Source organism: Carcharodon carcharias, chromosome 3 (genome assembly GCF_017639515.1).
Source record: "Carcharodon carcharias isolate sCarCar2 chromosome 3, sCarCar2.pri, whole genome shotgun sequence".
Lineage (NCBI taxonomy): Eukaryota > Metazoa > Chordata > Chondrichthyes > Lamniformes > Lamnidae > Carcharodon > Carcharodon carcharias.
Genome location: NC_054469.1, coordinates 96403040 through 96430266, shown reverse-complemented (window position 1 = coordinate 96430266; position 27227 = coordinate 96403040). Strand labels below are relative to the sequence as shown.

General features: G+C 42.3%; 1 protein-coding gene across 9 annotated transcripts in view; it reads left to right on the top strand.

Moving 5' to 3' along the window:
* The window catches only part of ikzf1 (IKAROS family zinc finger 1 (Ikaros)), a 127393-nt gene that overhangs the window by 80567 nt on the left and 19599 nt on the right, over positions 1-27227 (top strand). For 7 of the 9 annotated variants that reach the window (XM_041184104.1, XM_041184105.1, XM_041184098.1 and 4 more), the window contains 2 exons: positions 25145-25405; positions 25994-26161. In XM_041184104.1, the coding sequence (XP_041040038.1) occupies positions 25145-25405; positions 25994-26161 (429 nt within the window). Of the gene's footprint in view, positions 1-8645; positions 8739-25144; positions 25406-25993; positions 26162-27227 lie in introns of all 9 variants that reach the window. The other 2 variants (XM_041184106.1, XM_041184102.1) reach the window with 2 other exon arrangements.

The following is a 27227-nucleotide window of genomic DNA, read 5'->3' as shown; positions in this document are numbered from 1 at the left end:
TCCATGAGATACTGTGGGCCATACGCAGCAGCAGAATTATATACCACAACAATCTGTAATCTTATGGCCGGCATATCCCCCACCCTACCATTCTCACCAAGCCAGGGAATCAACCCTGATTCAATGAAGATTGCAGGAGGTAATGCCAGGAGCAGAACCAGACATATCTAAAAATGAGGTGTAAACCTGGTGAAGCTATAACACAGGACTACTTCCATGCCAAACAGTGAAAGAAGCATGTGATAGCATGTGATTGAGCTAAGCAATCCCACAACCAACAGATCAGATCTGAGCTCTGCCGTCCTGCCACATCCAATCGTGAATGCCGGTGGACAATTAAACAACTCACTGGAAGGGGAAGCTCCACAAATATCCCCATCCTCAATGATGGGGGAGTCCAGCACATCGGTACAAAAGATAAGGCTGTAGCATTTGCAACAGTCTTCAGCTAGAAGCACCCAGAAGATTATCCATCTCGACCTCCTCTGGAGGTCCCCAACAACACAGATGCCAGTCTTCAGCCAATTTGATTCACTCCACATAACATTTATGTGATATCAAGAAATGGTTGAAGGCACTGAATACTGCAAAGGATATGGGCCTTGACAACACTCTAACATTAGTACTGAAGACTCGTGCACCAGAACTAGCTGTCATTTGCCAAGCTGTTCCAGTACAGCCAGAACACTGGCAATTACCCAGCAATGTGGAAACTACCCAGGTATATCCTGTCCACAAAAATCAGGACAAATCCAACCCAGCCAATTACCGCCCCATCAGCCTACTCTCGATTTTTGGCAAAGTGATGGAAGGGGTCGTCGACAGTGCTATCAAGCAGCACTTACTCAGCAATAACCTGCTCACTGATGCTCAGTTTGGGTTTCACCATGACCACTCAGCTCCTGACCACATTACAGCCTTGGTTCAAACATAGACAAAAGAGCTGAACTTCAGAGGAGAGGTGAGAGTGACTGCCCTCGACATCAATGCAGCATTTGACCATGTGTGGCATCAAGGAGCCCTAGCAAAACTGGAGTCAATAGGAATGATAGGGGAAACTAGTGCAGCCATACCGAGCAGAAAGGAAGATTGTTGTGGTTGTTGAAGGTCAATCATCTCAATCCCAGGACATCACTGCAGGAGTTCCTCAGGGTAGTGTACTAGGCCCAACCAACTTCAGCTGCTTCATCAATGACCTTCCTTCCATCTTAAGGTCAAAAGTGAAGATGTTCGCCGATGATTGTACAATGTTCAGCACCATTCACAACTCCTCAGTCACTGAAGCAGTCCATTTTCATATGGAGCAAGACCTGGACAACATTCAGGTTTGGTATGAGAAGTGGCAAGTAACATTCATGTCACACAAATGTCAGGCAATGACCATCTCCAATAAGAAAGAATCCAACCACCTCCCCTTGACATTCAATGTCATTATCATCGCTGAATCCCCCACTATCAACATCCTGGGTGTTACCATTCATCAGTAACTGAATGGGACTAGCCATACAGACGTTGTAGCTAGCAGAGCAGGTCAGAGGCTAGGAATCCTGCGGAGAATAACTCAGTGCCTGACTCCCCAAAGCCTGTCCACCAGCTACAAGGCACAAGTCAGGAGTACAATAGAATACTCTCCACTTTCCTGAATGAATGCAACTCCAACAACAATGAAAAAGCTTGATGCCATCCAGGACAAAGCGGTCCACTTGATTGGCACCCCATCCACAAACATTCACTCCCTCCAACACTGATGCACAGTGGCAGCAGTGTGTACCATCTACAAGATATACTGCAGCAACTCGCCAAGGCTCCTTAAACCTGTGACCTCCACCATCTAGAAGGACAAGGGCAGCAAATAGATGGGAACACCACCACCTGCAATTTCCCCTCCAAGCCACTCACCACCCTGACTTGGAAATAAATCGCCATTCCTTCACTGTCGCTGGGTCAAAATCCTGGAACTCCCTCATTAACAGCACCGTGGGTGTACCTACATCACATGGACTGCAGTGGTTCAAGAAGGCAGCTCACCATCACTTTCTCCAGGTCAGTTAGGTATTTAAAATGCTGGCCTAGTCAGCAATGCACACGAGCTGTGAAAGATTAAAAAAAACATTCTGCTACTAATTGGGTGCGGAGCTCGCCAAGTGCTAATTAGGGCATTTATGTTTGACAATTGCATTGCAGGGCTGGGAGCCAGAAATTATCTGGGCATCCAGTTCCCAACCCTAAATTGAAAATCAATTCCCAGTGCTTCCAGAATTGTCTTTTTGTTACTTGGATGTGTGAAGCTTTCACTTGAGTTTTAATTGAAATTCTTGAAATCCATTTCACAACTAATTCAACATTTCCAAAAAACTCAATTATCTTTATCTGTGGTTCCTCCAATGACTGAGCAGGTTTTATCAATGACTAGTCAAGTCATACAAACAAGGAAGGTCAGTCTAGACTGTTCTCTCTTCTCTGGGACAGCAGCAGGGGCAGTACACTTGACCTCAGCACTCCTGGATATGAGATGTTGATACTTTTATGGCCTAGTTGATTATACCAAGTCATCAGATTTGTTCCTTGAGGATCAAAATACAATGAGACCTCAATTATTATCCATGTTATATTAAAGAACATTCGAGAAGTGGTTTGACTGATCTTGACTTCCCTCCCCCTTCCTGTCAGTGAAGCCACAATATTTACATTCTAAGGTTGTGCTAACAACAACTAGCTGAACAAGATGTCAAAACTTTGCCACGCCCAAGCTGATAGATTAAAATGCTCCAGCTTGACCTTGAGCAGGGAGTGAAGTTGTTTGGGAGTCACTCATTTATACAAAAATTCACTAACCAAATGTAAGTTATTAATCAAATTTGATATTGGCAAAAGTGACCATGATCTGGTCGAATTGCTGCAAAATACCAATTGGTTCAGTAACGTCAATCAGGAAAAGAAAGTTAACGCCCTTACCAATTTTGTTCTATATGTGATCCCAGTCCCACACCAATGTGATTGACTCTTAATTGGCCTCAGAAGTGTTCTAGGAAGCCCGTCATTTGATCACACCACTTAAGGATGGGCAATAAATGTTGCCTTGCCGGTGACGCCCACATCCTGGGAATGAATTTTTAAAAAGGAAGTAATATTTAAAATGAATGATTTTAAAATAACTGCATGCACTCAAGCAAAAGTAGCTTACACCACTTTTTTTTTAAAAAAAAGCTTAAACTGTGATTTTCTTCGGCTCCCATAACTTGTCCAAAGGCTGGGGAAGTTTTGTGGAAGTGATTGAGGCTGAAACTGCTTCTGTCCCCATACAACATTGAGCAGGAGTTCTTCAGATGCTCAGACTGGCAGAAAACGTGTTTTCTTCATCTGTCTGACTGGAATCTTCCTGGCCCTTTGGAGGCAGATGGTACCGGGAAGGAATCAGAAAACCCTGTCAGGGAAGCTCCTGATGATATCCTGCCTCCAGGCAAGTTTCCCAAGAGTCAGAGGTAGGCAGCCAATCAATCCAAGCAATACCACAATCAAGGGCCATTATCCAATGCTGACCGAACTTTCCCAACTTCAGATAGGCCCACCCTGAGTCTGGAGCCTAGCAACTATAGAGGCGGCCTCCAGGTAGCATGTCTGAGGGCCATTCAAATCTGAATGATGGAGCTGCAAGGCTGAAATGGCCACAGCCATGGCCATATTCATTCCTGTGGGTCAGTGTCGTCCTCATACTAATCCCAACACCTCTGGACTTTCTTTTTTTATAATGTCCCACAACCATCCAAGAACACCTCCATTCTGAGGCAGTTACCTACCTGCCTCAGCAGCGCCAAACTCTCCCAATCAGGTTGCAGCCATTCAGTGCTCTGTGCTGTCTCATTGAGCCTCTCACGTCACATGCTTAATTGGACATTGAACTTCGTCTTCCATAAGATCATGACACTGTGCAGGCAGCAGTGGAGTCAGGAACCAGAAATGGTCCTGAGCCATGATTGTTTTCTCTGTCGGGAAGATTCTTCCCTTTGTCTTTGTTTGCAATGCCACTTGTGTTTAAAAGCAGACAAAAGTGGCATGGCCTTTGGAAGCAAGTACGGAGGCCTGAAACTTTGGTTTCCATTGCATGATTGCTGCTGACCTAAGCTGTGAGTTCCATGGGAAATCAGCAATATAACATGGAGTCAAACACTATCAAAACTGAACTTGAGAGGATATTCTGATCTTATACCTCTGACTGAATTCAGATTCTTGAATGGACTAGTTACAGTTTCCTCCAATGCAAAGCACAGTTCAATATTCAAGAAAGTGCTGCGATAAATCGGGGGTATAATTCACGTTCTTTAGATGTGATACATGACCGGCTTGCATCGTTCAGAATTAAAACTTTGCAGAGACTTTGAATTGTTGAATTTATTGGCAAATTCCCAAAGAAAGTGATTTACAGAAGTTTCAGAAATTCAATATCTAAGATCACATCAAAATTATGATCAGAATTGCATGGCTGTAATCAGAGGCACTGACTTCAGCACCTGAATTCCTGATGCATGTTGCTTTCACCTGAAGCTCTCTGCCAGAAGTGTCAACTTGCAAAATGCACTCTTGTGCTGAGCATGCTTACAAATGTATTGTTATGACACTGCAAGTAGTGGTACCGTGCTTGGTCTCCTGCTTTTGCCCAGGACCTGTACCACACTGCCAGTTTGTTTTGGCTTGAAACCAACAGCTAATGCACTTAAAACTAAATTTCATTTCCACCAGCCCCCTAAACTATACACCTGCAGTGTTTGTATAGGCAAGCAAGCATGTGCGCTGTGTGTGTATTATGTTTTGGATGAATGCTTTGTGATGTGTGTGTACCAACATACACTCATTGCTAAGCCAACAACAACTGTGTTGACTCCCTGGCATATTCATCAAGTGAATGATGGCCATATACCAACCTTCTATGCAGTGAACTGGCCACTATCACGACCTCCTGGGCATCCATACCTCACCACAAAGACACCTGCAAGCGAGATATAAAGATGGTGAACATTGACACCAATAACTGGGAGACATTCACCGGTGGCTGCAGATTCTGGAGGCTGACTGCTTGGAAGGGTATTGGAAGAGACAAACAGAAGGAGAAAGCACAGCTGGCCGAGAAGGGAACCTAGGAAAAACAGAGGCCAGTAAATCCTGCATTTTCTCAGGCCACTGTCTTCCTCTGCAGCAAATGTGGCAGAGACTGCCATGCCAGAGTGGGGTTTCTGAACCACACCAGGCGATGCTTAACAGAGTTGACCATCACAGCTCTAATGCTGCCAATGATGTGTGTATAATCACTAGCCAGAATCTTCCAGCCCCACAGCATCGTGTTCCCCCACGGTGGGGCCATTGAAATCTCTGTGCACATTGGTGGGACCGGAAGATCCCGTAGGCGTGAGGGGCTGGAAAATTCCAGCAGCTGTTAATTTTCTTCCCCGATAAACAACTTACTTTGTCTCTGTTTATTTATCTAATGGGTAGGGAAGCTCTGTAATACCAAAACTTCTTTATTCTTTGTATATGGTAAACTGGAGCATTTCAGATTATGAACCTTTAATCTGTAAGAAATATGCTAACACTGTTCTGTGACTCTTGCTTTAGACAAAACCACTTTTTTTTTACATTTACTGACATGAGAGATTTCAATGGTGATTAAAACACTTCTTGCCAAATTGATGTAACTGCTATTCCTACATCAGTGACAGATTGTGCTGTACATTTCCCTAAAGTTCCCAACTTTTCAAGAACATTTTGCTGCAGAATGAAATTTCAGTACCCTAGCCTCTTTAGACCTCTGGTGGATGCTAAATTGTAAATCAATATTTTTGGTTCCATGATCCCAGTTGCGATAGTAGCAGAAAGCTTCCATCAAATTGGCAGTATTGACAACTGTTACAGGATATAGATATATGTTTTTTTCTGCCCTGGGTTTGTATTTCTAGTAACTGATTTATGACTTATATGTTGGCTGTGCCATTTTTGTGATATCACAGCAGCAAAGATTAGTGCTAGTGATTTGATAACCCTAAGGGCTATTATTTGACTAGAGGATTTAAATTCTGCTAATTGGAATTAAAAAGCTAGAATCTGTCGGATTGTCTGGTGAACCATCTGGTTTACTAATATCCTTTAGAGAAGGAAATCTACTGTCCTTACCTGATCTGGCCTACATTTAGTTGCAGATAGTAATGTAGTTGACTCTTAATGCCTCTGAAATGGCTTAGCAAGCCACTCAGTTTTATCAAATCACTATGAAAATGTCCAATGAGAATAAAACTGGCCAGATTATCTGGCATCGACTAAGGCACCAGACACAGCAAAGGCACACCCACCCCGTCAAGCCAGCAAAGGTCTCCTCGATAATATCTGAGGACTTGTGCTATTCTTGGGAGAGCTGCCCCACAGGCTAGTCAAACAAAATCCTGACATAGTCATACTCACTGAATCATACGTTGCAGACAATGTCGCAGACACTACCATCACCATACCTGGTTATGTCCTGTCCCACCACAAGACAGACCCACCAGAAGTGACAACACAGTGGTATACAGCCAGGAGGAAATGGCCCTGGGAAGTCTCATAGCATCAGGTCAAAAATGGGCAAGGAAAATGCCTGCTGATTACCACTTACTGCCCTCTACCTGAATCCACTACTCCATGTTAAAACAACTTGGCAGAATTACTGAGGGTAGCAAGGGCTACCCTCTTGGTATGTACTCTTGGTTGGGGAACTTCAATGTCTACCACCAAAATGGGTTCAGTAGCATTGAGCAAACTGACAGAGTCCTGAAGGATGTAGCTGCCAGACTGGGCCTGTGACAGGTGGCGAAAGAGCCAATATAACATAATGACGCTTAGTTCTCACCAGTCTACCTGTAACAGATGCCTCTGCCTATGACAGTATTCATAAGAATGACCATTGCACAATCCTTGCAGAGACAGAGTCCCATCTTCATAGTGCCATACAACACGACCAATGTACTAAAAAGGACAGATTAAGAACAAATCTAGTGGCTCAAAACTGGGCATCCATGTAGTGCTGTGGGCCATAAGCAGTAGCAGAATTGGATACGACCACAATGTGTAACCTCATGGCCTGACATATTCCTCATCCTACCATTAACATAAAGTCAGGGGATCAACATGGGTTCATTGAGGAAGAATGTCCTCGATGATGCCAAGAATAGCACCAGATTGGTGTACATAAAAATGAGGTTGCGAACCTGTGAAGCTACAACCCATGCATACTCAGCAGCGGAACAAGCATACCACAGAAGGAGCGAAGTGATCCCTCAGCCAATAGATCAGACCAAAGAGCTGCTGTCCTGCCACATCCAGTTGTGAACGGCGGTGGACAATTAATGGAACATCCCCATAAGATCATAAGAAATAATGAGTAGGTCATTCGGCCCATCGAGCCTTCTACTGTAGTCAATAAGATCATAGCTGATCTGATTGTGCCTTTCACTTTGCTTTTCTGCCTGTCCCCCATAACCCTTGACTCATTGTAGATCAAAAACTTGCCTAACTCAGTTTTGAATGCATTCAATGACCCAGCCTCCACTGCTCTCTGTGGAAGAAAACTCCAAAGATTACTGATCCTCTGAGAGAAGAAATTCCTCATCATTCAATCTTAAATGGGAGACCCAGTAACTTTTAAACTGTGTCCTCCAAGTTCTAGTTCCCCACAAGGGGAAACATCCTCCCAGCATCCATCCAGCCTTTCAAGTGCCCTGAGAATCGTATATTTTTTAATACGATCACATCTCATTCTTCTAAACTCCAATGAGCATAGAGCCTATTTACTGAACCTTTCCTCGGCAGACAGCCCATCATCCCAGGAACCAGCCTAGTGATCCATCTCTGAACTGTCTCCAATGCATTATACTCCTTTTTAAGTAAGAAAACCAAAACTGTACACAGTACTCTAGGTATGGTCTCGCCATTTCATGTACAGTTGTGGCAACACTTCCCTACTTTTATAGTCTATTCTCTTTACAGTAAAGGCCAACACTCTATTTGCCTTCCAAACCACTTGCTGTACCTGCATGCTAGCTTTCAGTGATTCGTGTAGAAGGATGCCCAGATTCCTTTGTACTGCAGCATTTTGCAGTATCTCTAAATTTAAATTATATCCTGTTTTTCTCACTTCTGGTCAGAGTGAGAAACCTCACATTTTCTCACATTATACTTCATCTGCCAGATATTTGCCCACTCCCTTAACCTATCCATATCCCTTTCCAGACTCATCATATCCTCCTCACAACTTGCTTTCCTACCTTCATCCAAGTCATTAACAGATAGTAAATTATTGAGTCCTCAGCATTGACCCCTGTGGCACTCCACTGGTTACAGTTTGCCATCCTGAAAATTATCCATTTATCCTGACTCTGTTTTCTGTTAGTTAACTAACCCTCTATTCATGCTAACGTATCATCCCCAATGCCATGAGCTCTTATCTCGCGCATTTTGTGCCTTTTGGAAATCCAAATACACTGTCACAGAATCTTTCACTGAATCTTTACAGTGCAGAAGGAGGTCATTTGGCCCATTGAGTCTACTGGCTCTCTAAAAGAGCTTTCCACTTAATCCTACTCCCCTTCCTTATCCCTGTAACATTGTACATTCTTTCTTTTCAGATGGCAATCCAATTCCCTTTTGAATACCTCGGTTGAACCTGCCTTCACCACCTTCTCAGGAAGTTTGCTGCAGACTCCAACCAACCCCGAAGTGTAAAAACTTTTCCTCACATCACATTTATTCCTTTTGTCAATCAGTTTGAACCTGTGCCCACTTGTCTTGAATGGGAACAGTTACTCGCTATTTACCCTGCCCGTACCCCACAGGATCTTGAATATCTCTATCAAGTCTTCTCTCAGCCTTCCTTTCTCCAAAGGAAACAGTCCCAACCTCTCCAGTCTATCCTCATAGCCACAGTTGTTTATCCCTGGAATCATTCTTGTGAATCGCCTCTGTACTCTCTCCAATGCCCTCACATCCTTTTTCAAATATGGCACCCAGAACTGGATGCAGTACTCCAGATGGGGCCTAACTAGTATCTTCTACAATTTCAACATGACCTCCAAACCCTTGTACTCAATGCCTCTGTTAATAAAACCTAAGATACTATATGCTTTATTAACTGCTCTTTCAACATGTCTTGCCATCTGTAATAACTTATGTAGTTATACACTGAAGTAACTCTGTTCTTGCACCTCAATAGAGTTTCTCCCTTTGTCCTATACTGCCTCTCCAATTCTTCCTGCCAAAATAAACCACCTCCCACATCTCTGCATTGAACATCATCTGCCGCTTGTCTGCCCAACCCACCAACATTCCTTTTGATATTCAGGACTATCCTCATCACAGTTGACAATGTTTCCAATCTTCGTATCATCTGCAAATTTTTAAATCATGCCCTGAACATTAAAGTCTAGGTCGTTGATATATATCAGGAAAAGCAAGGGTCACAGCACCTACCCCTGTGGAACTCCACCACAGACCTTCCTCCAATCTGAAGAGCAACCATTTATCACTACTCTCTTGTTTCTTGTTACTCAGCTAATTTCTTATCCAAGTGCCTACTTTCCCTTTTATTCCATGAGCCAGAATTTTGCTCACTAGTCTGTTGTGTGGCATTGTATCAAATTCCTTTTGAAAATCTATATATACCACATTAAAGCATTACCCTTATCAACTTTCTATATTAGCCCCTCAAAGAAGTCCAGCAAATTAGTTAAACATGACTTTCCCTTAATGAATCCATGCTGGCTTTCCTTAATTATCCTGCACTTGTCTAAGTGATTCTGCTACTTCTGCTGATTCCCCTTTATCCACCCTGCTTGTTACATCCTCAAAGACTCAGACTTAGAAGTTTCCCACAATTATTAATGCATGAGGTAGACAAAGTGTGTGCTTCTGCCTGTTTCCATAGCTAGGTTGTCCTGGAACAGGTTGCCAGAGTTTACAGAATGAGAGCCATTACTCCAGATCAAGCATGGCTGCCCAGGAGACTCTCCTGCTCTTGCTCCTGCTATAGGCTTTTAGAAGAAGGTTGACAATCATCCTGCTTGGTCACATTATGAATACACCTTCTGTGCCCATCAAGTCCTTAAGTGGACTCAAACCAAGAGCTTCTGGCTCAGAGGCAGGGGCATTACCCAATGTGCCTAAAGACCCCCGTCTGCAAAGAGCTCTAATACATTTAAGAAACACAGTTTTCCTTTCACAAAACCAGGTTGACACTGCCTGATTGTATTGTCACTTTCAAAATGTTCTGCTACTACATCCTGAACAATGGATTCTAGCATTTTCCCATTAACAGATGTTAGACTAACTGGCCTATAACTTTTTGCTTTCTCCCTCCATCCTTTCTTGAATAGCGGTATTCCGTTTGCGGTTTTCCAATTGACTGGTACTTTTCCAGAATCATGGGAATTTTGGAAGATGATAACCAATGTATCCACCATCTCTGCAGCCACTTCTTTTAAGGCCCTAGGATGTAGGCCATCAGGTCCAAGGGACTTGTCAGTCTTTAGCCCCATTAGTTTTCCTGGCAATTTTTCTGTAGTGATAGTGATTATTTTATGTTCCTCCCTCTTTTCTTCCCCCTTCTTTTCTACTGTACATGGGATTCTTTTTGTGTCTTCTGCCATGAAGGCAGATGCAAAACACTTGCTCAAAGTCTCTGCCATTCCTTTGTTTCCCATTATTAATTTCTCAATCCCACCATCGAAGGGGCAAATGCTCGCTTTAGCAACTCTTCTCCTTTTATATACTTGTAGAAGCTTTCACTGTCTGTGTTTTTTATTTTTTGCTAGTTTTCTCTCATCCTCTAATTTATCCGTCTTTTTATTGTTTTTTGTCATCCTTTGCTGTACTGAACAGCTCAACTAGGGACAGAGTTAGTTCTGGAGTTCCAAGTCAAGATCAGTGTGTGGCTTTGAGGGGACCATGCAGGTCATTGTGTTCCCATGGGTCTGCTACCCTTCTTCTGAGTAGCAGAGATCACAGGTCTGGAAGATGCTCTCAAAGGAGCCTTGATCAGGTTGCTGCAAGGCATCTTATAGAAGGTATACACCGTTGCCACTGTAAGTCAGTGATGGAGAAAGTGAATGCTTAAGGTGATGAATGGGGTACCGATCAAAAAGTCTTGGATGGTGCTGAGCTTAAGTGGTGCTGGAGCTGCACTCATCCAGGCAAGTGTTGAGTACTCCATCACACTCCTGACTAGCGCTGTGTAGATAGTGGACAGGGGAGGTGAGTTATTCAGTGCAAAATTCTCAGCCTCTGACCTGCTCTTGTAGTTACAGTATTTATATGGCTAGTCCAGTTAGGTTTCAGTAAGTGGTAACCTCGAGGATGTTGGTGATTGCTGAAAGCCTAGTGTCCAATTCCATTTGCAACTCTTCAGATAAGGTAGCAGCCTGTGCCACGTGCAGCAAAACCCGGAAATCATTCAGGCTTGGGCTGATGTGTGGCACAAATGCTATTTGTCATTAAAATGTAGGAATATGACTATCTTAAGAGAAGATGATTAGATCCTCTCCCTTTTGACATTTCTATCGCAAAATCACCATTTAGCCCTTCAGCCCTGTTCTGCTATTCTGTGAGATCATGGCTGATCTGTGACCTAACCTCATACAGGCCTTTGTCCCATATCCCTTAATATCCATGGATAACAAAAAGCTATGAATCAATGAAATATACCCTGAATTATTTCAATCTAAAATTTTCTTATGACTTTCTCACTAAGGGAGAGATCATACATCATACTGAGCAGAATTCAATGCTACCTCCAAAAGTGGGCCAGGAGGCAGTGGAAGCATATAATGGGATGGGAAGGTGTGGCATGGATATCCCATAACTTTCCCAACACCCCTCTCTCCCTGATTAAGCTCGGGCTGGGATGGGTCGAGGATGTCTTTTTTGCCCAAAGGCCAATTAGTTAAGACCCCTATATCACAGAATCACAGTGCAGAAAAGGCCCTTCAGCCCATTGAGTCTGCACCGACACGTGAGAAACACCTGACCTACCTTCCTAATCCCATTTACCAGCACTTGGCACATAGCCTTGAATGTTATGATGTGCCAAGTGCTCATCCAGATACTTTATAAAGGATGTGAAGCAACCCGCCTCCACCACCCTCCCAGGCAGAGCATTCCAGACCGTCACCACCCTCTGGGTAAAACAGTTTTACCTCACACTCCCCCTAAACCCCCTGTCCCTCACCTTGAACTTATGCCCCCTTGTGACTGACCCTTCAAATAAGGGGAACAGCTGCTCCCTATCCACCCTGTCCACGCCCCTCATAATCTTGTACACCTCGATCAGGTCGCTCCTCAGTCTTCTCTGCTCCAACGAAAACAACCCAAGTCTATCCAACCTCTCTTCATAACTTAAATGTTTCATCCCAGGCAACATCCTGGTGAATCTCCTCTGCACCCCCTCCAGTGCAATCACATCCTTCCTATAATGTGGCGATCAAAACTGCACACAGTACTCCAGCTGTGGTCTCACTAAGGTTCTATACAACTCCAACATGATCTCCCTACTTTTGTAATCTATGCCTCGATTGATAAAGGCAAGTGTCCCATATGCCTTTTTCACCACCCCACAAACATGCCCCTCTGCCTTCAGAGATCTATGGACACACACACCAAGGTCCCTTTGTTCCTCAGAACTTCCTAGTGCCATGCCGTTCATTGAATACTTCCTTGTCAAATTACTCATTCCAAAGTGCATCACCTCACACTTTTCAGGGTTAAATTCCAACTGCCGCTTATCTGCTCATTTGACCATCCCGTCTATATGTTCCTGTAGCCCAAGATACTCAACCTCACTGTTAACCACCCAGCCAATCTTTGTGTCATCCGTAAACCTACTAATCCAACCCCCCACATAGTCATCTATGTCATTTATATAAATGGCAAATAATAGGGGACCGAGCACAGATCCCTGTGGTATGCCACTGGACACTGGCTTCCAATCACTAAAGCATCCTTCTGTCATTACCCTCTGTCTCCTACAAGTAAGCCAATGTTGAGTCCACCTTATCAAATTACCCATGTGCATTTGCCTTCTTTATAAGTCTCCCATGTGGGACCTTGTCAAAGGCTTTGCTGAAATCCATATAAACTACATCAACTGCACTACCCTCATCTACACACCTGGTCACTTCCACAAAAAATTCAATCAAATTTGTTAGGCATGACCTCCCTCTGACAACGCCATGCTGACTATCCCTGATCAAACCTTGCCTCTCTAAGTGGAGGTAGATATTCTCCTTCAGAAATTTCTCCAATAGTTTCCCTACCAGTGACGTGAGACTCACTGGCCTGTAGTTCCCTGGCTTATCTCGACAACCTTTCCTAAATAGTGGAACCACATTAGCTATTCTCCAGTTCTCTGGCACCTCCCCTGTGGCCAGAGAGGAATTAAAAATTCAGGTCAGAGATCCTGCGATCTCCTCCCTTGCCTTCCTCAGCAGTCTGGGACACAAATCATCCAGACCTGGAGATTTGTCCACTTTTAAGCTGCCAACACCTCCAATACCTTGTCACTGCCTATATCAATTTGCTTAAGAACCTTGCAGTCTCTCTCCTCAAGTTCGATACCTTCATCCTCATTCTCTTGGGTGAAGACGGACGTGAAGTATTCATTCAACACTGAAGCGATGTCCTCTGGCTCCACCCATAGATTGCCCCCTTGGTCCCTGTTGGGCCCTACTCTTTCCCTGGTTATCCTTTTCCCATTGATATGCTTATAGAATATCTTGGGATTTTCCCTATTTTTATCAGCCAGAGCTTTCTCATATCCCCTCTTTGCTCTCCTAATTACTTTCTTAATTGCTTTCTTATATGGCCCTTAACTGACACTTAAGAGCATCATGCTGCCTCCACTGGCATTCTACCAGCACTGGGTGGGCACCATGTCAGGTGGACGACCTGCGAGCTAAGCTCTGGTGGGTAAGCGTACAGCCTGATGTGGGGTGAAATTCCTCTTTCTCCAGCACCCTGTGCCAAACAGAGGCACCTATGATGGAAACATAGGAAAACGACCTCCCACTCCCCACCCTTCTCGCCAGAGTCTACCTGACTGGCCCCAGTGATTCCCCCCCACTCACCTTTATCCAGGGGCTAGAGCCACAATTCTTCCCATAGGCTCTACTGCAGTACTGGCAGTGGCCACCACTCCCGGTGCTGCTTCCGGAACTGGAGAGCTGCTGGCCTCTAATTGGATATCCAACGCCACACCAAGGAACCGGGTGGGAAATTGTGCCTGGTGGTGCTGGGAAGCTTGACAACAGCCAGTGTGCTGTCTACTTGGGACTTAATCCCACTGGGGTCCCCAGAAATGGATGCAGCCTGGTTGCCATTGGCCTGTCAGCCAGTGGATGGGCCCACCATTGCAATCATTAAATTCCATCCACTGTCTGTAAAATCCGCTTTCTTTTATACATGTATTAGATGATTGTCAAATATATTCTCTAAAAGGAATTCAGCAGGGTCGAAACTAAAATCCTTTACCTCAGTAGTACCAGATATTTACAAGTCTTTACTATTTATACTTGGTACATGAAACAGTCCAGATGCAGCACTGTTAAGTTACACAGTCATGATATCAGAAATCTTATTGGCAATGCTTGATAAAAATATGCTTGGGTGAAGTTTCAAAGTCACCCTGTTAAGAAAATATTCTAGATAAAGCATAAGAAACTTTTAAAACTCACAATTTCTAGGAACGTAACAGGATTTCACTGTACCTGGTATGCAATATCAATGTTCTGTCATAATTTGCACCATATTTTCATGGCAGGTCAAATTCAATATAGATGTATGTATTTGATTTTGTACTCTATCACATAACACCTCTCTGAAGACTTCTACACATCTGCGTTAACAAAGGGAATAAAGCAGTAAGCAATAAAGCCAATTATGTAGTGATAGTTGTCCTAAATTGAGTTGTTGAAATTGGCAGTTTCCTTGGATAAGAAGCTTTTCAACTTTTTTCTGCAGTAAAGGCAGCAATGAAGAAAATAATCCACAGCACCTACATTGCTATTTTTATTGAACAGCTACAAAATGGAAAGAATTATATTAGCAGCTGAAATACCAATCTGTCTTTAGATAATCACATCACAGAATTGTAAGAAGATGTCAAAGAAAGAATAGGTCTTTCAGCCCATTGAAACAAGTTCAACTCATCAAAACTAGCATTGAATTACATTATGAACTCCCCAAAGCCTTGGATTCCACCGAGAGAGCATTACCATTATTAATTACTCTTTTACTAAAGATTTGTTTCTCCAAAATCTGAATTGAATTACTATTTCATAAATGTATGTCTTCTTCTAGTGACCTTAAAATTATATTTTGACTTAAATTCATTGAACAAATTTAATTTAATTAATTCATTTAATGCCTTATAGACTTCTTTGAAGTTCCCTTTAATACGTACTAGGGCTGAAATTCTTGGTGGTCTGCTATGCAACACAGTGGAATCTCCAGCTACCCTAGCCCCAAGCTGGACACCAAGGCTGCACAGAAAATCCTCTTCAAAGGATCTCTGATCCCTGTGGCGCAAATGGACTTCTTTGCTGGTGTCAGTTCCGCTTAAGCCGAGAGTGGGTGTAAAAAAAATAATATGCTGCAAAAACCTGGAACAAACCTGGAGATATCCCATCATGTTGAGATAGTGGGTGTGAGGTGGATAGTCTAAAGATTCCTCCTTGCTCCACCTAACTGGAAATAAAGGGCAGTCTAAATGAGAGAGAATTTTCTCTAGACTATGTGGAATAAGCAGTCAGTTTTATTAGGCTGATAGCTTTGTGCATTGGAAAATCATAGGCAACACACCAGCCATTTCCAGGTATGCACTACCATTGGGTGAGACTCCCACTAATAATCCACGTTTGTAAAATTGTTTCTAAAGTTTCGTTTATCTTTCTTCAGACCTCATCTCCTTCGGATGGGCAACCATTCTTGTCTGCCTTCTCCCTAAAGGTTCTTGAAGTGTGACCACCTGAATTGCACACTGTATTCTAAGTGATGATTGCATCCCCCACCCCTCACCCGTACGTCTAAAGCCTCAACATAACTTCCCATTCTGATGTTGTGCCTCACACAAATACTCAACTGATGGACATATTGATATGCATCAGTGTGTTCAAAGTACTGTATATCAGGGATTATTTAGATGTTAAATCTCTGCCCCTTTGTCTCAATTTTTTTTTGTGAATGTTTGTCCCTGCAAGAACCTGAATGTATGATTTCTCTACTGGATGAATGACACAACATATGTGTTCAATAGCATTCTTTCAAAGTATAATTGTTCCTTACCAATGCATGTTATATTTGCCAGTCATTTTATAAGTTATTAATCTTGTGTTGCACTAATTCTCCCTGTACGAACTCTGAGCAAAAGGACATTTTACAGTAGCAACTCCAAAACCATCTAATCTCACTATTCTGCAAATGGAACAGCTGCTGTCAGCTTATTAACAGTCTTGGGTGACTCCTTCCAAGTCTACTTTTATAGTTACTAATTATATATAGATCCCCATGTGATACATAACTGGCTAACCACTCAAAAACTGATCATCAGTTTGGTTGACCACTTATTATTGACAAGTTCTGCGTGTTTCAATGTGTTTATTTTTAATGGAACAGTAAATCACTGAAATAAAAATATATTTATGTTGATGAACATACAAAAATCATCTATTTTAGGGTGAGCAATGTTTTCTTCATTATTTCCTGATAGTAAATTGATGAAAAATCTAAACAGGCAGTTTTTACTAAAACAAAATGTCAAGCAGATCGAAGAATTCTGAAGTGGTTTGATTATATGTCCTTGGATATTTGGTCTCAAACGATGAGCCCAAAAATTCAGTGATAGTCATAAATCCCTCAATACAGTTGAGACATTACAGATTTTGAACACTTGCTCTGCTTAACAAAAACTGAACACTTGCTGAAACTACATGTTAAGTCCGATAATATGCAAACAGTGCTATGGAGTGATTTAGTAAAATGTTAATGATTCAATCTTTGAAAATAGACTTTGAGTAAAAAGGATTTGTTCCAATGAAGTCCATCAGAATAAAGAGCCAGATAAATATTTGGTTGGGATTGAACATTATTAGGATACAGATGGAGAGAGATGATTGACGTGCCATGAATCTGCGATCTCCATGCTGATTAACCCACATCTTTAAAATTGACCAGTGTTGATTCATGCAGATGTGGTGGCAGAAAAAAAATGGAGTTTTCTTTGTGGAGTCTAGGGTTGTTCATACAGAGCTTTCTCTTTGTAAATTAAATTATTGGGGTGGAGTCCCTGCGTGGATGACAGTGCTATCTATTACATTACTGAGGAGCAGTGTAGAGATAAATAACAGCTAGCACATTATTTGTAACTGACAAACCTTTGGCCTATTAAGGTCTGGCGCGTGTGCACTTCTTTTTTAGAGTCTTAGTACCTTGCTAATCAAACTAATATTGTGACTGCTTTACCAAACCGAGGAGGAAATGACCTCTTTAAAATTACTGTACCATGTGAGGCCATTTCCTCCGCAAACACGCAAATGTACAGATGTGAAAGTATGCTAGAGTTTTTTAATTAATTGATTAATGTCTTTCAGGGGTAAACAGAAGTTTTCAGCTGCTAAAAAAAAGTTCCAATGACTTGGTGGCGTTATTTTAAAAATTGTCCTGAAATTATCATTCAAGTTAAACTAAATTTCAGTCAGGCATCATTATTACAGTTGTGTGAAAACTATCAAGATTTTTTTTTCCTGAGGCTCAAGTTCATAATGACATATTTGACCCTGAGATGAGTTTCCGACACATACATGCGCTATCATCAGGATTGACTATTTCCAGCTCCGTAACATGGACCAATTTTGCCCCTGCCTCAGCTCATCTGTTGCTGAAACCCTCATTGATGCCTTTGTTACCTCTAGACTTACTATTTTAACTAATTCCTGGCTGGCATCCCATATTTCATGGTCTGTAAGCTGAGGTCATCCAAAGCTCTGCTGCCCATGTCCTTATTTATGCAAGTCCTGTTCACCTATCATTTCTGTGCTCCATTTTCTCCCTGCCAAGCAGAATCTTGATTTTAAAATTCTCTTCTTTGCTTTCAAGTTTCTCCATGGCCTATCTCTGTTATCTTTTCCATCCCCGCTACCTTTTGAGATATCGGCACTCATCTAATTCTAGCATTTTGGGCAACCCTGATTTTAATTGTGCCACCATTGCCAACCATACCTTCAGTTGCCTAGGCCCTAAACTCTGGAATTTCCTCCCTAAACCCCTCCATCTCTCTACCTCTCTTTCCTCTTTTAAGATTCTCCTTAAAAACTACCTCTTTGGCCAAGCTTTTGGTCAGCTCTATTATCTATCACTTTATGAGGCTCATTGTCCAATTCTACTTCATATCTCTTCAATGAAGCACATGGGGTGTTTTATTACATTAAAGGTGCTATATAAATACAAGTTGTTGTAATGCTGATGTTCCTGAATCTGGCTTTACAGAGCTTCAGCCAAAATCTGAAAAAAATGGAAACTTGTAAAAGCAGTTTGTTTAAATTGAAGTTTCATTTAAGGTTTGGTTGCAGGAAAGATGCTGCACGTTACCATCGGTGTGGTGAAAAATAGTTGATTTAGGTTCCATTGTACATCCAATTTTAATCATAATTAACTTGTATTTGCTTCATTTAGCAGTGAACAATCTATGGGTTTAAATTATTCAAAGCGACAAATTAATTTTTGCCATATTATCCTTAAACGTTGGAAATGTGACATAAAGCAGAACATAGTGTAAAGGCATAATGGATCAGTCACTATGTAAAGGAAAAAGAAACGTTACAATTCTGGGTATAAATTAATCGAATAACTGAGTTTAAATTTTTGTGATTGGATATGCAAATTGACGACTGTCAATCTGATGGTAATATCTTAACAGGTAGCAGTGTGATGAAAGGCTATTGTGCAAAACCATAAGAATGGCAGGATTTAATAAGATAAGGCAGTAAAAATGTTGTTGTTCTATCTTCTATTGCACATGCTTTCCTGGGGCTACAAACGTGGTCCAAAAACCATGGTTTGAAAGCTTTATTAATTGTTTTCCATTTATAAAATGTATAAAGTACTCTACATTGTGGCATAACTTAGAGCTAGAGCTGACTTGATGAATTGTGGAAAAAGATCTTTAAATACGCTAAGTGCAGCTGCCCGGAAGAGACCCTTTTTTCTCCTGTTCTAAGTATTATATTTCCATCAGGGCTTACAAGCTGATGTAATCTAGTTTCAAAGTGTAATCATTACTGGTGTATTTTCAATTATTTTTCATAATGAAGTTTTCATTATTAATTCATTTTATTATTAAGTGCAGCATCAACCTAAAACAAGCTGGAGTCATAGACATTCTTTTTCAAAGATATGCCAACAGGAATTGCAGAGAAACTAGCTGAACTCAGCCCTTTTCATGTAGAATAAGTGGAGCAGCAGAGTATGCTAAGAGCAGAAGATTACAAAATTAGTTGTGTTACTCACTTAAAAGTGTCATGGTTACAACTTAAGGAAAAAATCTTTTGTGGCTGTTCCTTACTCACAAAAATATCTAGTGCTGTTGACACAACCATTTCATTCAGAAGTGCTGAGTTGATGATTCATCTCAGCCTCCTCCTAAGGTCCTCCACATTACAGATGCCAATCTTCAGCCAATTCAATTCGCTCTGTGTGATATCAAGAAGTGGCTGAGTGCAATGGATACAGAAAAGGTTACAGCTCCCAATAGAATCCTGACTGCCATGCTGAAAATGTGTGCTCCAGAACTAACCGTGCCTCTAGCCAAACTGTTGTAGTACAGCTAGAACACAAGCACTTACGAAAAGTGGAAAATTACCTATGAATGTCCTATCTGCAAAATGCAAGTCCAACCCTGCTAATCACCATTTCGTGAATCTACTCCCATCATCAGCAAAGAGATGGAAGGGATCATTGATGGTGCTATCAAACAGCACTTATCACCAGTGTTCACCACTGCTAAGTTTGGGTTCAGCCATGACCACCTGACTCCAGACCTCATTCTAACTTTTGATCAAATATGGACAAAGGAGCTAGAATCCAGAGGTGAGGTGAATGTGACTACCCTTGGCATGAAGGCAGCATTTGGCTGAGTTAGCGTCAAAAAGCCCGAATAAAATTAAATTCAGTGAGAATCAGGGGAAAATTCCCCAGGCTGGAGTCATGCCAAGCACAAAGGAAGATGATTGTGGTTGTTGGAAGGGCAATTATTCCAGCTGCAGGATATCACAGAAGGGCTTTCCTCAGAGTAAATTCCTAGGCCCAACCACCTTGAACTGATTCATCAATGACCTTCCCTTCATCTAAAAGTCAGTAGTGGGAATGTTTACTGATGATTACACAGTGTTTAATTGTATTCACAACTTCTCTGATAATGAAACAGTTCATTTCTGCTTGCAGCATGACCTGGATTATATCCAAGCTTCGGCTGATAGGTAACAAGTAACACACAAGTGCTGGACAATAACTATCTCCAACAAGAGACAGTCTAACCACATTCCCATGGTATTTCATGACATTGCCATTGTCAAATCCCCAACTATCGATAGCCTAGGGATCACCATTGATCAGTACATAACTGGATGAGCCATGTAAATGCTGTAACTGCAAGAGCAGGTCAGAGGCAGTGAATTCTGTGATGAGTAATTCATCTCCTGATTTCCAAAGCCTGTCCACCATATGCAAGGTACAAGTCAGAAATGTGATGGAATACTCTCCGCTTTCCTGGATGAGTGTAGCTCCAACACTCAAGAAGTTCAACAACATTCACGACAAAGCAGCTTGCTTTATTGACACCCCATTCACCTCCTTAAACATTCACTTCCTTCACCACCAACACACAGTGGCAGCAAATCTGTACCATCTACAAGATGCACTGCAGCAACTCACCAAGGCCCCTTTGAAAGCAACTCCCAAACCCGTGACCACTGTCAACCAGAAGGACAAGGACAGCAGGTGCAGGGGAACAGCACCATCTGCAAGTTACATTGCAAGCCAGACACAATCCTGTCTTAGAACTATATCACAGTTTCTTTGCTGTTGTTGGGGCAAAGTCCTGGAACTCCTTCCCTAACGGTACTGCAGTGTACCTACACCACATGGACTGCAGTAATTCAAGATAGTGAGAGGATTTGAGTACAGAAACAGGGATGCCTTGCTGCAATTGTACAGGGCCTTGGTGAGACCACAACTGGGAATACTGTGTGAAGTTTTGGTGTGTGCAGTTTTGGTCATCTTATCTGAGGAAGAATGTTTTTGCTATAGAGGGAGTGCAGCAAAGGTTCACCAGACTAATTTCTGGGATGGTGGGACTGAAATATGAGGAAAGATTGAGTCAGTTAGGATTATATTCGCTGGAGTTCAGAAGAATGAGGGGGATCTCATAGAAACCTATAAAATTCTAACAGGACTAGACAGGGTAGATGCAGGAAAGATGCTGTGGATGGTAGGGGAGTCCAGAACCAGGGGTCACAGTCTGAGGATATGGGGTAGACCACTTAGGACTGAGATGGGGAGAAATTTCTTCACCCAGAGTGCGATGAGCCTGTGGAATTCGCTACCACAGAAAGTAGTTGAGGCCAAAACATTGTATGTTTTCAAGAAGGAGTTAGATATAGCTCTTGGGGTGAAAGGGATCAAAGGATATGGAGAGAAAGCAGGAGCAGGCTATTGAGTTGGATGATCAACCATGATCATAATGAATGGTGGAGCAGACTCGAAGGGCCGAATGGCCTGCTCCTGCTCCTATTTTCTATGTTTCTATGTTAAGAAAGTGGCTCATCACCACCTTTTCAAGGGCAGTTGGGGATGGACAATAAATGGTGGCCTTATCAGCAGTGCTCACGTCCCATGAATAAAAAGGAATACCCAGTTTGCGTATTCAAATACTTACTCATTAAAGCTACCTAACTGAGACGGAATCTTCTGCTGTCACTGGTAGCGAGCTTGGAGGAGTGGAGGGCATATCATTAGATGGGGTGGTGGCGTACTGGAACCTGGTTGCCTTCCCGTCTCTGCCAGGATTAAGTTCTGGATAAGAAACCCCATGGTTGACTTTTGCACCCCGTTACCTAGTTAGGCCCTTAAGTGGCCAATTAATGACCACTTTGGTATGAACCCATTGGTGGGTAGGCCTGTCAATATGCAACTTAAATGACAGGTAAATTGATGTGGCCTGCTTGCCCCCTCTGCAGGGTGGGGTGATGGGGATGGGGTCAATCAAAGCCACTCAGTGCCTGATCGAGGTACTCAAAATCAGGAAAGATGGGGCCCACTGACAGCCACTCCTTGCCCTTTCATTCAACCCTCCTATACCCTTCTCCTTGTGTTCCCCACCTCGTGAACATGCCCCCGCTGCCCTCACATTACTTACCTATGGCCTGGGTCACACCGTGATCCTTGGACTCCGGCAGGTGTTTTACCTGCAGCAGCCACCCTGCAATGCTGCTGAGCACAACAGCTGCTAGCCTCTGATTGGCCAGCAACTCATGATAGGCAAGACTTCCCACCCCCACCAGGACCCGAATTCCAGGGGGAGAATTTTCCCCCTGTCGGGTAGGCTGGTCGGGAATGGGTGCTGGCTGGCGTGGAGTCGATTGCCGCCAACGTTTGCTGCGCGCTGCCATTTTAGGTGGGTGGGCCAATTAAGACCCGCCTAGCGTGATGTGCACCCGGAAGCGCTTAGTGCTACCTGTACGGGCAGGCGGAGGAGGGAGAGTCGGGGCCTGCGCTCTTTCGCGCATGTGAGCGCAGCAATCTCCCTGAGGCACAGAGCTGCCTCAGGGAGATTAATTTCATTATGAAACAGTGAAAAACAGAAAAAAAAAATTCAGATATGTTCCCTCATGTGACAGTATCACATGAGCTGGGACGTGTTTATGAATTTTAATAAAATTTTATATTTGATTAATGAAACCTCTGATTACGTCATCTAGTGAGGCCCTTAAGTGGCCAATTAATGACCACTTAAGGGCCTCATCCCGCCACCATTGGTATTAACCCATTGGCGGGCAGGCCTGTCAATATGCAAGCATACATGTCAGGTAAAGCAGTGTGGCCTACTTGTCCCCTCTGCAGGATGGGGTGATGGGAGGGGTGCCATGGGCGGGATGAGGTTTCATGAAAAATGCAAAGGCTGCCTGGGGTCTTCGCCCGCCCACCAACTTTAAGGTTGGACGAGCAGCTTTCTCAATAGGCTTAATTACTTCATTGATGGCCTTAACAGGCCTTTGACAGTTCGGCAGGCGGGCAGCTGACCCCACTGCGTGCCCGCTGAACTTAAAATCGGAATGATGTGCGGTGTCGTCGGTATGAACGTCTGACATCACCACACATCGTTTTACGCGGCGGCGTGCAGGGCCCGCCCCCAGATGCCGAACAGAAGATTCTGGCCCAGGTGAAGGCCTGATCACTCACCATCCTGACTTGGAAATATATCGCTGTTCCTTCAGTGTCGCTGGGTCAAAACCCTGGAACAGCACAGTGGGTGTACCTACAACACATGGCCTGCAGTGGTTCAAGAAGGCAGCTCACCACCACCTTCTCAAGGGCAATTAGGGATGGGCAATAAATGCTGGCCCAGCCAGCGAAGCCCACATCCCATGAATGATTAATTTTTAAAAATTAGTTTGTGGTTTGGCGGGCTTTCTCAAAAAAAGACAGCGCGGTCTCTTATCGGCTCTCCAGCCGGCGGGTAAGATCCCCAATGCCTCAACAAGATTCTGGCTTGCCTTAGGAAGATAGTTCTGTTTGCAGAGTTGTTTGCAGTTTGGTATAAAATAATAACCCAAGGGAAAAATTATCTTTGAGAAAATGTTCTGCTTAAAGAGGCATTTAATGTAGCTTGCACCAGAGGCTCATTAGATGTGTTTATATCAGTCACCATGTGGTTAAATGCAATTAAATCTAGTACATTCTGGAGTCGGAGCCCAAAAATGAGTCATTTCTGTGATGTGTTATGTGTTTCCCATTAATTATTCCTGTCCCTTTGCATTATCCAGGAGATGTTAATGTGGCAGAATTTCAAAAGTCAAATGTTGATATAAAAACGTACGCTATTATTTTTGTCTTGATATTCCAACCATATTAATGTCCAGCTAATGTGCACAGACAGTACTAGTTAATGAAAATGCCACATGCAACAAAGAATCTTAAATTTGTACCGACTGATGCTTAACTGTCACTGTTGCAGGTAGTATCTTGTGTTTTCTATCTCAGAATAGGTCGTCCAACATTTGATTGGATTGGTTTTTAATTAAGATTGGAATCTTTCAAGCAACCTAGGGCAATTACACAGATGTCATGAGTAAATTACTGATCCATTCTTCATAGCATTGAACAGGATAGAAATAAGCTTGAGTTGGCCTTTATATCCAGAGGGCTAGAATACTAGGGGGTAGAAGTTATGCTATCTTGAGTACTGTGAGCAGTTCTGGACAACACATCTTATGAAAGCCATATTGGCCTCAGAGTGTGCAACATAGATTTTCCAGCAAGGCCCCTAGATTCCAAGGGCTAAATTACAAACGGTATGGCTGAAAATAGGGTTGTATTTCCTGGAATTTAGAAGATTAAGACGTAGTTTTGTCAAAGTTTTCAAGATATTAAAGGGAACTGATAGGGTCGATAGAGGAAAAACTATTACAACAGGGTTGGAAATTGTAAGACAAGGGGACATAGCCTGAAAGTCAGGCTTTTCAGAAGTAAAATTAGGAAACACCCCTACACAATAAAGGACTGTAAATGTTTGGAACTCTTACACAAATGGCTTTTAATAATAGGTTAGTTTTACATCTGAGATGGATCATTTTTTTTTGTTAGCCAAAGATATCGAGACAGGCAAAGCTGGTTACATGGAGTTAGTTCACACTTCAGCCATGATCTCATTCAATGTTGGAACAGGCTTAAGGAACTGAATAGCCTGCTCTTGTTCCTATAGATAACCCGTGTTTCCTCATCTCACCCCCTCATATATAAAATTATTATATTGTCACTATTTTGGTATCATGTCCACATCTGTTATATTTTTTGTTTCATTTTCTTTCAGCAAATTCTATTAAAATAGAAACTCCGAGTGATGAAGAGAATGGGAGAGCCTGTGACACAAATGGTGAAGAGTGCGCTGAAGACTTACGAATGATAGATACTTCTGGGACTAAATTGAACGGATCACACAATGGCCAAGGCAACAAAGCATTTTCTGGAGTTGGTGGCATTCGACTTCCAAATGGCAAGCTGAAGTGTGATATCTGTGGAATAATTTGCATTGGCCCAAATGTCCTCATGGTGCACAAACGTAGCCACACTGGTAAAAACAGGCACCGCTTTTTTCTGTTTTTTACCTTCATCATTTCATTTGGATTTTACTATGCCGCATTTTTGCATGCCATTTCCAAAAAAAAATCATAACTGGAATAGCAAAGTGCTTCACATTTAAAATGAGAATGTGATGCAGAGATTAAACGAGAGCCTGAAATGCATTTTTAATAAGTTTCCTTTTTTTTCTTATTCATTGCCATTTCTTTTTTTTAAGAACCACTGAAAAGCCACATTAAAAAAACAAAATGCCACAACACTCAGAATCGAATCTGTTTATTCTGAAACTGCTGATCAGGAAGAGTAGCTCTTAACACACAATGATGCAGGCACTCTATTTAAATGAGTTTGAATCTTCATTGTGATGTGCCATTTTGATTTAAAAAAAAATTAGATTTTTCAGATCAAATTGACCCAGCCACTGAAGCGTTGAGAAACTGGCAGGTTTAGTCTGAATGCCTCATGTTATATCAAAACTACAGCTGGCAGAAATTAGAGAACAGTAACAAAGATACATCTTTTTCTGAAATTCCATGCCTAATATATTGTTTTTTGCTAACAAATATACTCTGTCTTGCAGGGGAGCGCCCCTTCCAATGCAGTCAGTGCGGCGCATCTTTTACTCAGAAAGGCAATCTACTTCGCCACATTAAGTTGCACTCTGGTGAGAAGCCATTCAAGTGCCATCTTTGCAGCTATGCCTGCCGCCGTCGAGATGCACTCACAGGTCATCTGCGGACTCATTCTGGTGGGTATATATTTTAACATTGTGTACACCAAGTTACTCACCAAATAACAGACTCATAAAATGAAAACCAGAAACTAGTGTTGCTAATGCTAGCAGAGGAATGATTAGCATGTTCACACCACATTCTTTTGATCATCATTTTAACAGAGGGAATAACAGGTAAACAAATGTCATAAACAGGCATCCACAAATGCCACTAATAGTAAGTCCTAGGTTTGTAAGGTATTCATTGAGTGCGACTGTTATTTATGTAGTTTTCTCTTTGTCTTCCCCAAATTTCTGGTGCCATTCAATTAGATCCCAGTTGAGGCCAGATAGCTCAACACAGACAGGGATCTTGAGCCGAAGAGCTTCCTGACCTTTGTAACTCAGTTCCACAGTCATCTATGGACTTACCAATTGGAGATTTAAAACAAAAAGAATTCTGGAAAGCTAACTTTAATTTTATTTTATATTTAAAGCTATAATTCAGCAAGTATATCAATCATCCATGCCCAATAGAATCATCATAAACATAAAGCCTAGTAATTAACTGCACAATCTAAATTCAGGAGGGATCACCATCAGATCAAAATTGCAGGTGGATTACAATGTCTGAAATATGAAAGATGTACTCTGGAGTATCTCCCATCACATTGTGATAAATTGGAGAATATAGTCTTTAATCTGTAAGTGGTTGTATTGTGATGTTGACAATGGGAAGTGATATCAGGGGGTGTTTGGGAGGTTACAATAGTTTTGTGACCATATGGGAGATTGTGTGGTACAGTTAGAGGAGGAAAGTATCAAGAATTTATAGGGCAGGTATCGACTTTTACAGTCTAGTGTTAAGCAGATAGCATTTGGAATGGATAATAACTAGTTTAAGGTAGGAAGTATTATGGACAGTGAGTATTTGACACATTGGGGTAGCTTGCAGTTGGGAAGTTAAAAGCTTATATTGGGTTTGGAGAGGCAAAGTGCATAGTTGAGGTAAGTGTACATTTTCAAGATGGACAGTGATATTGAGGTGGTGGGTAATATAGAGTGTTTTTTTTCCCTATTTGTTCTTAGAATACAGACGATG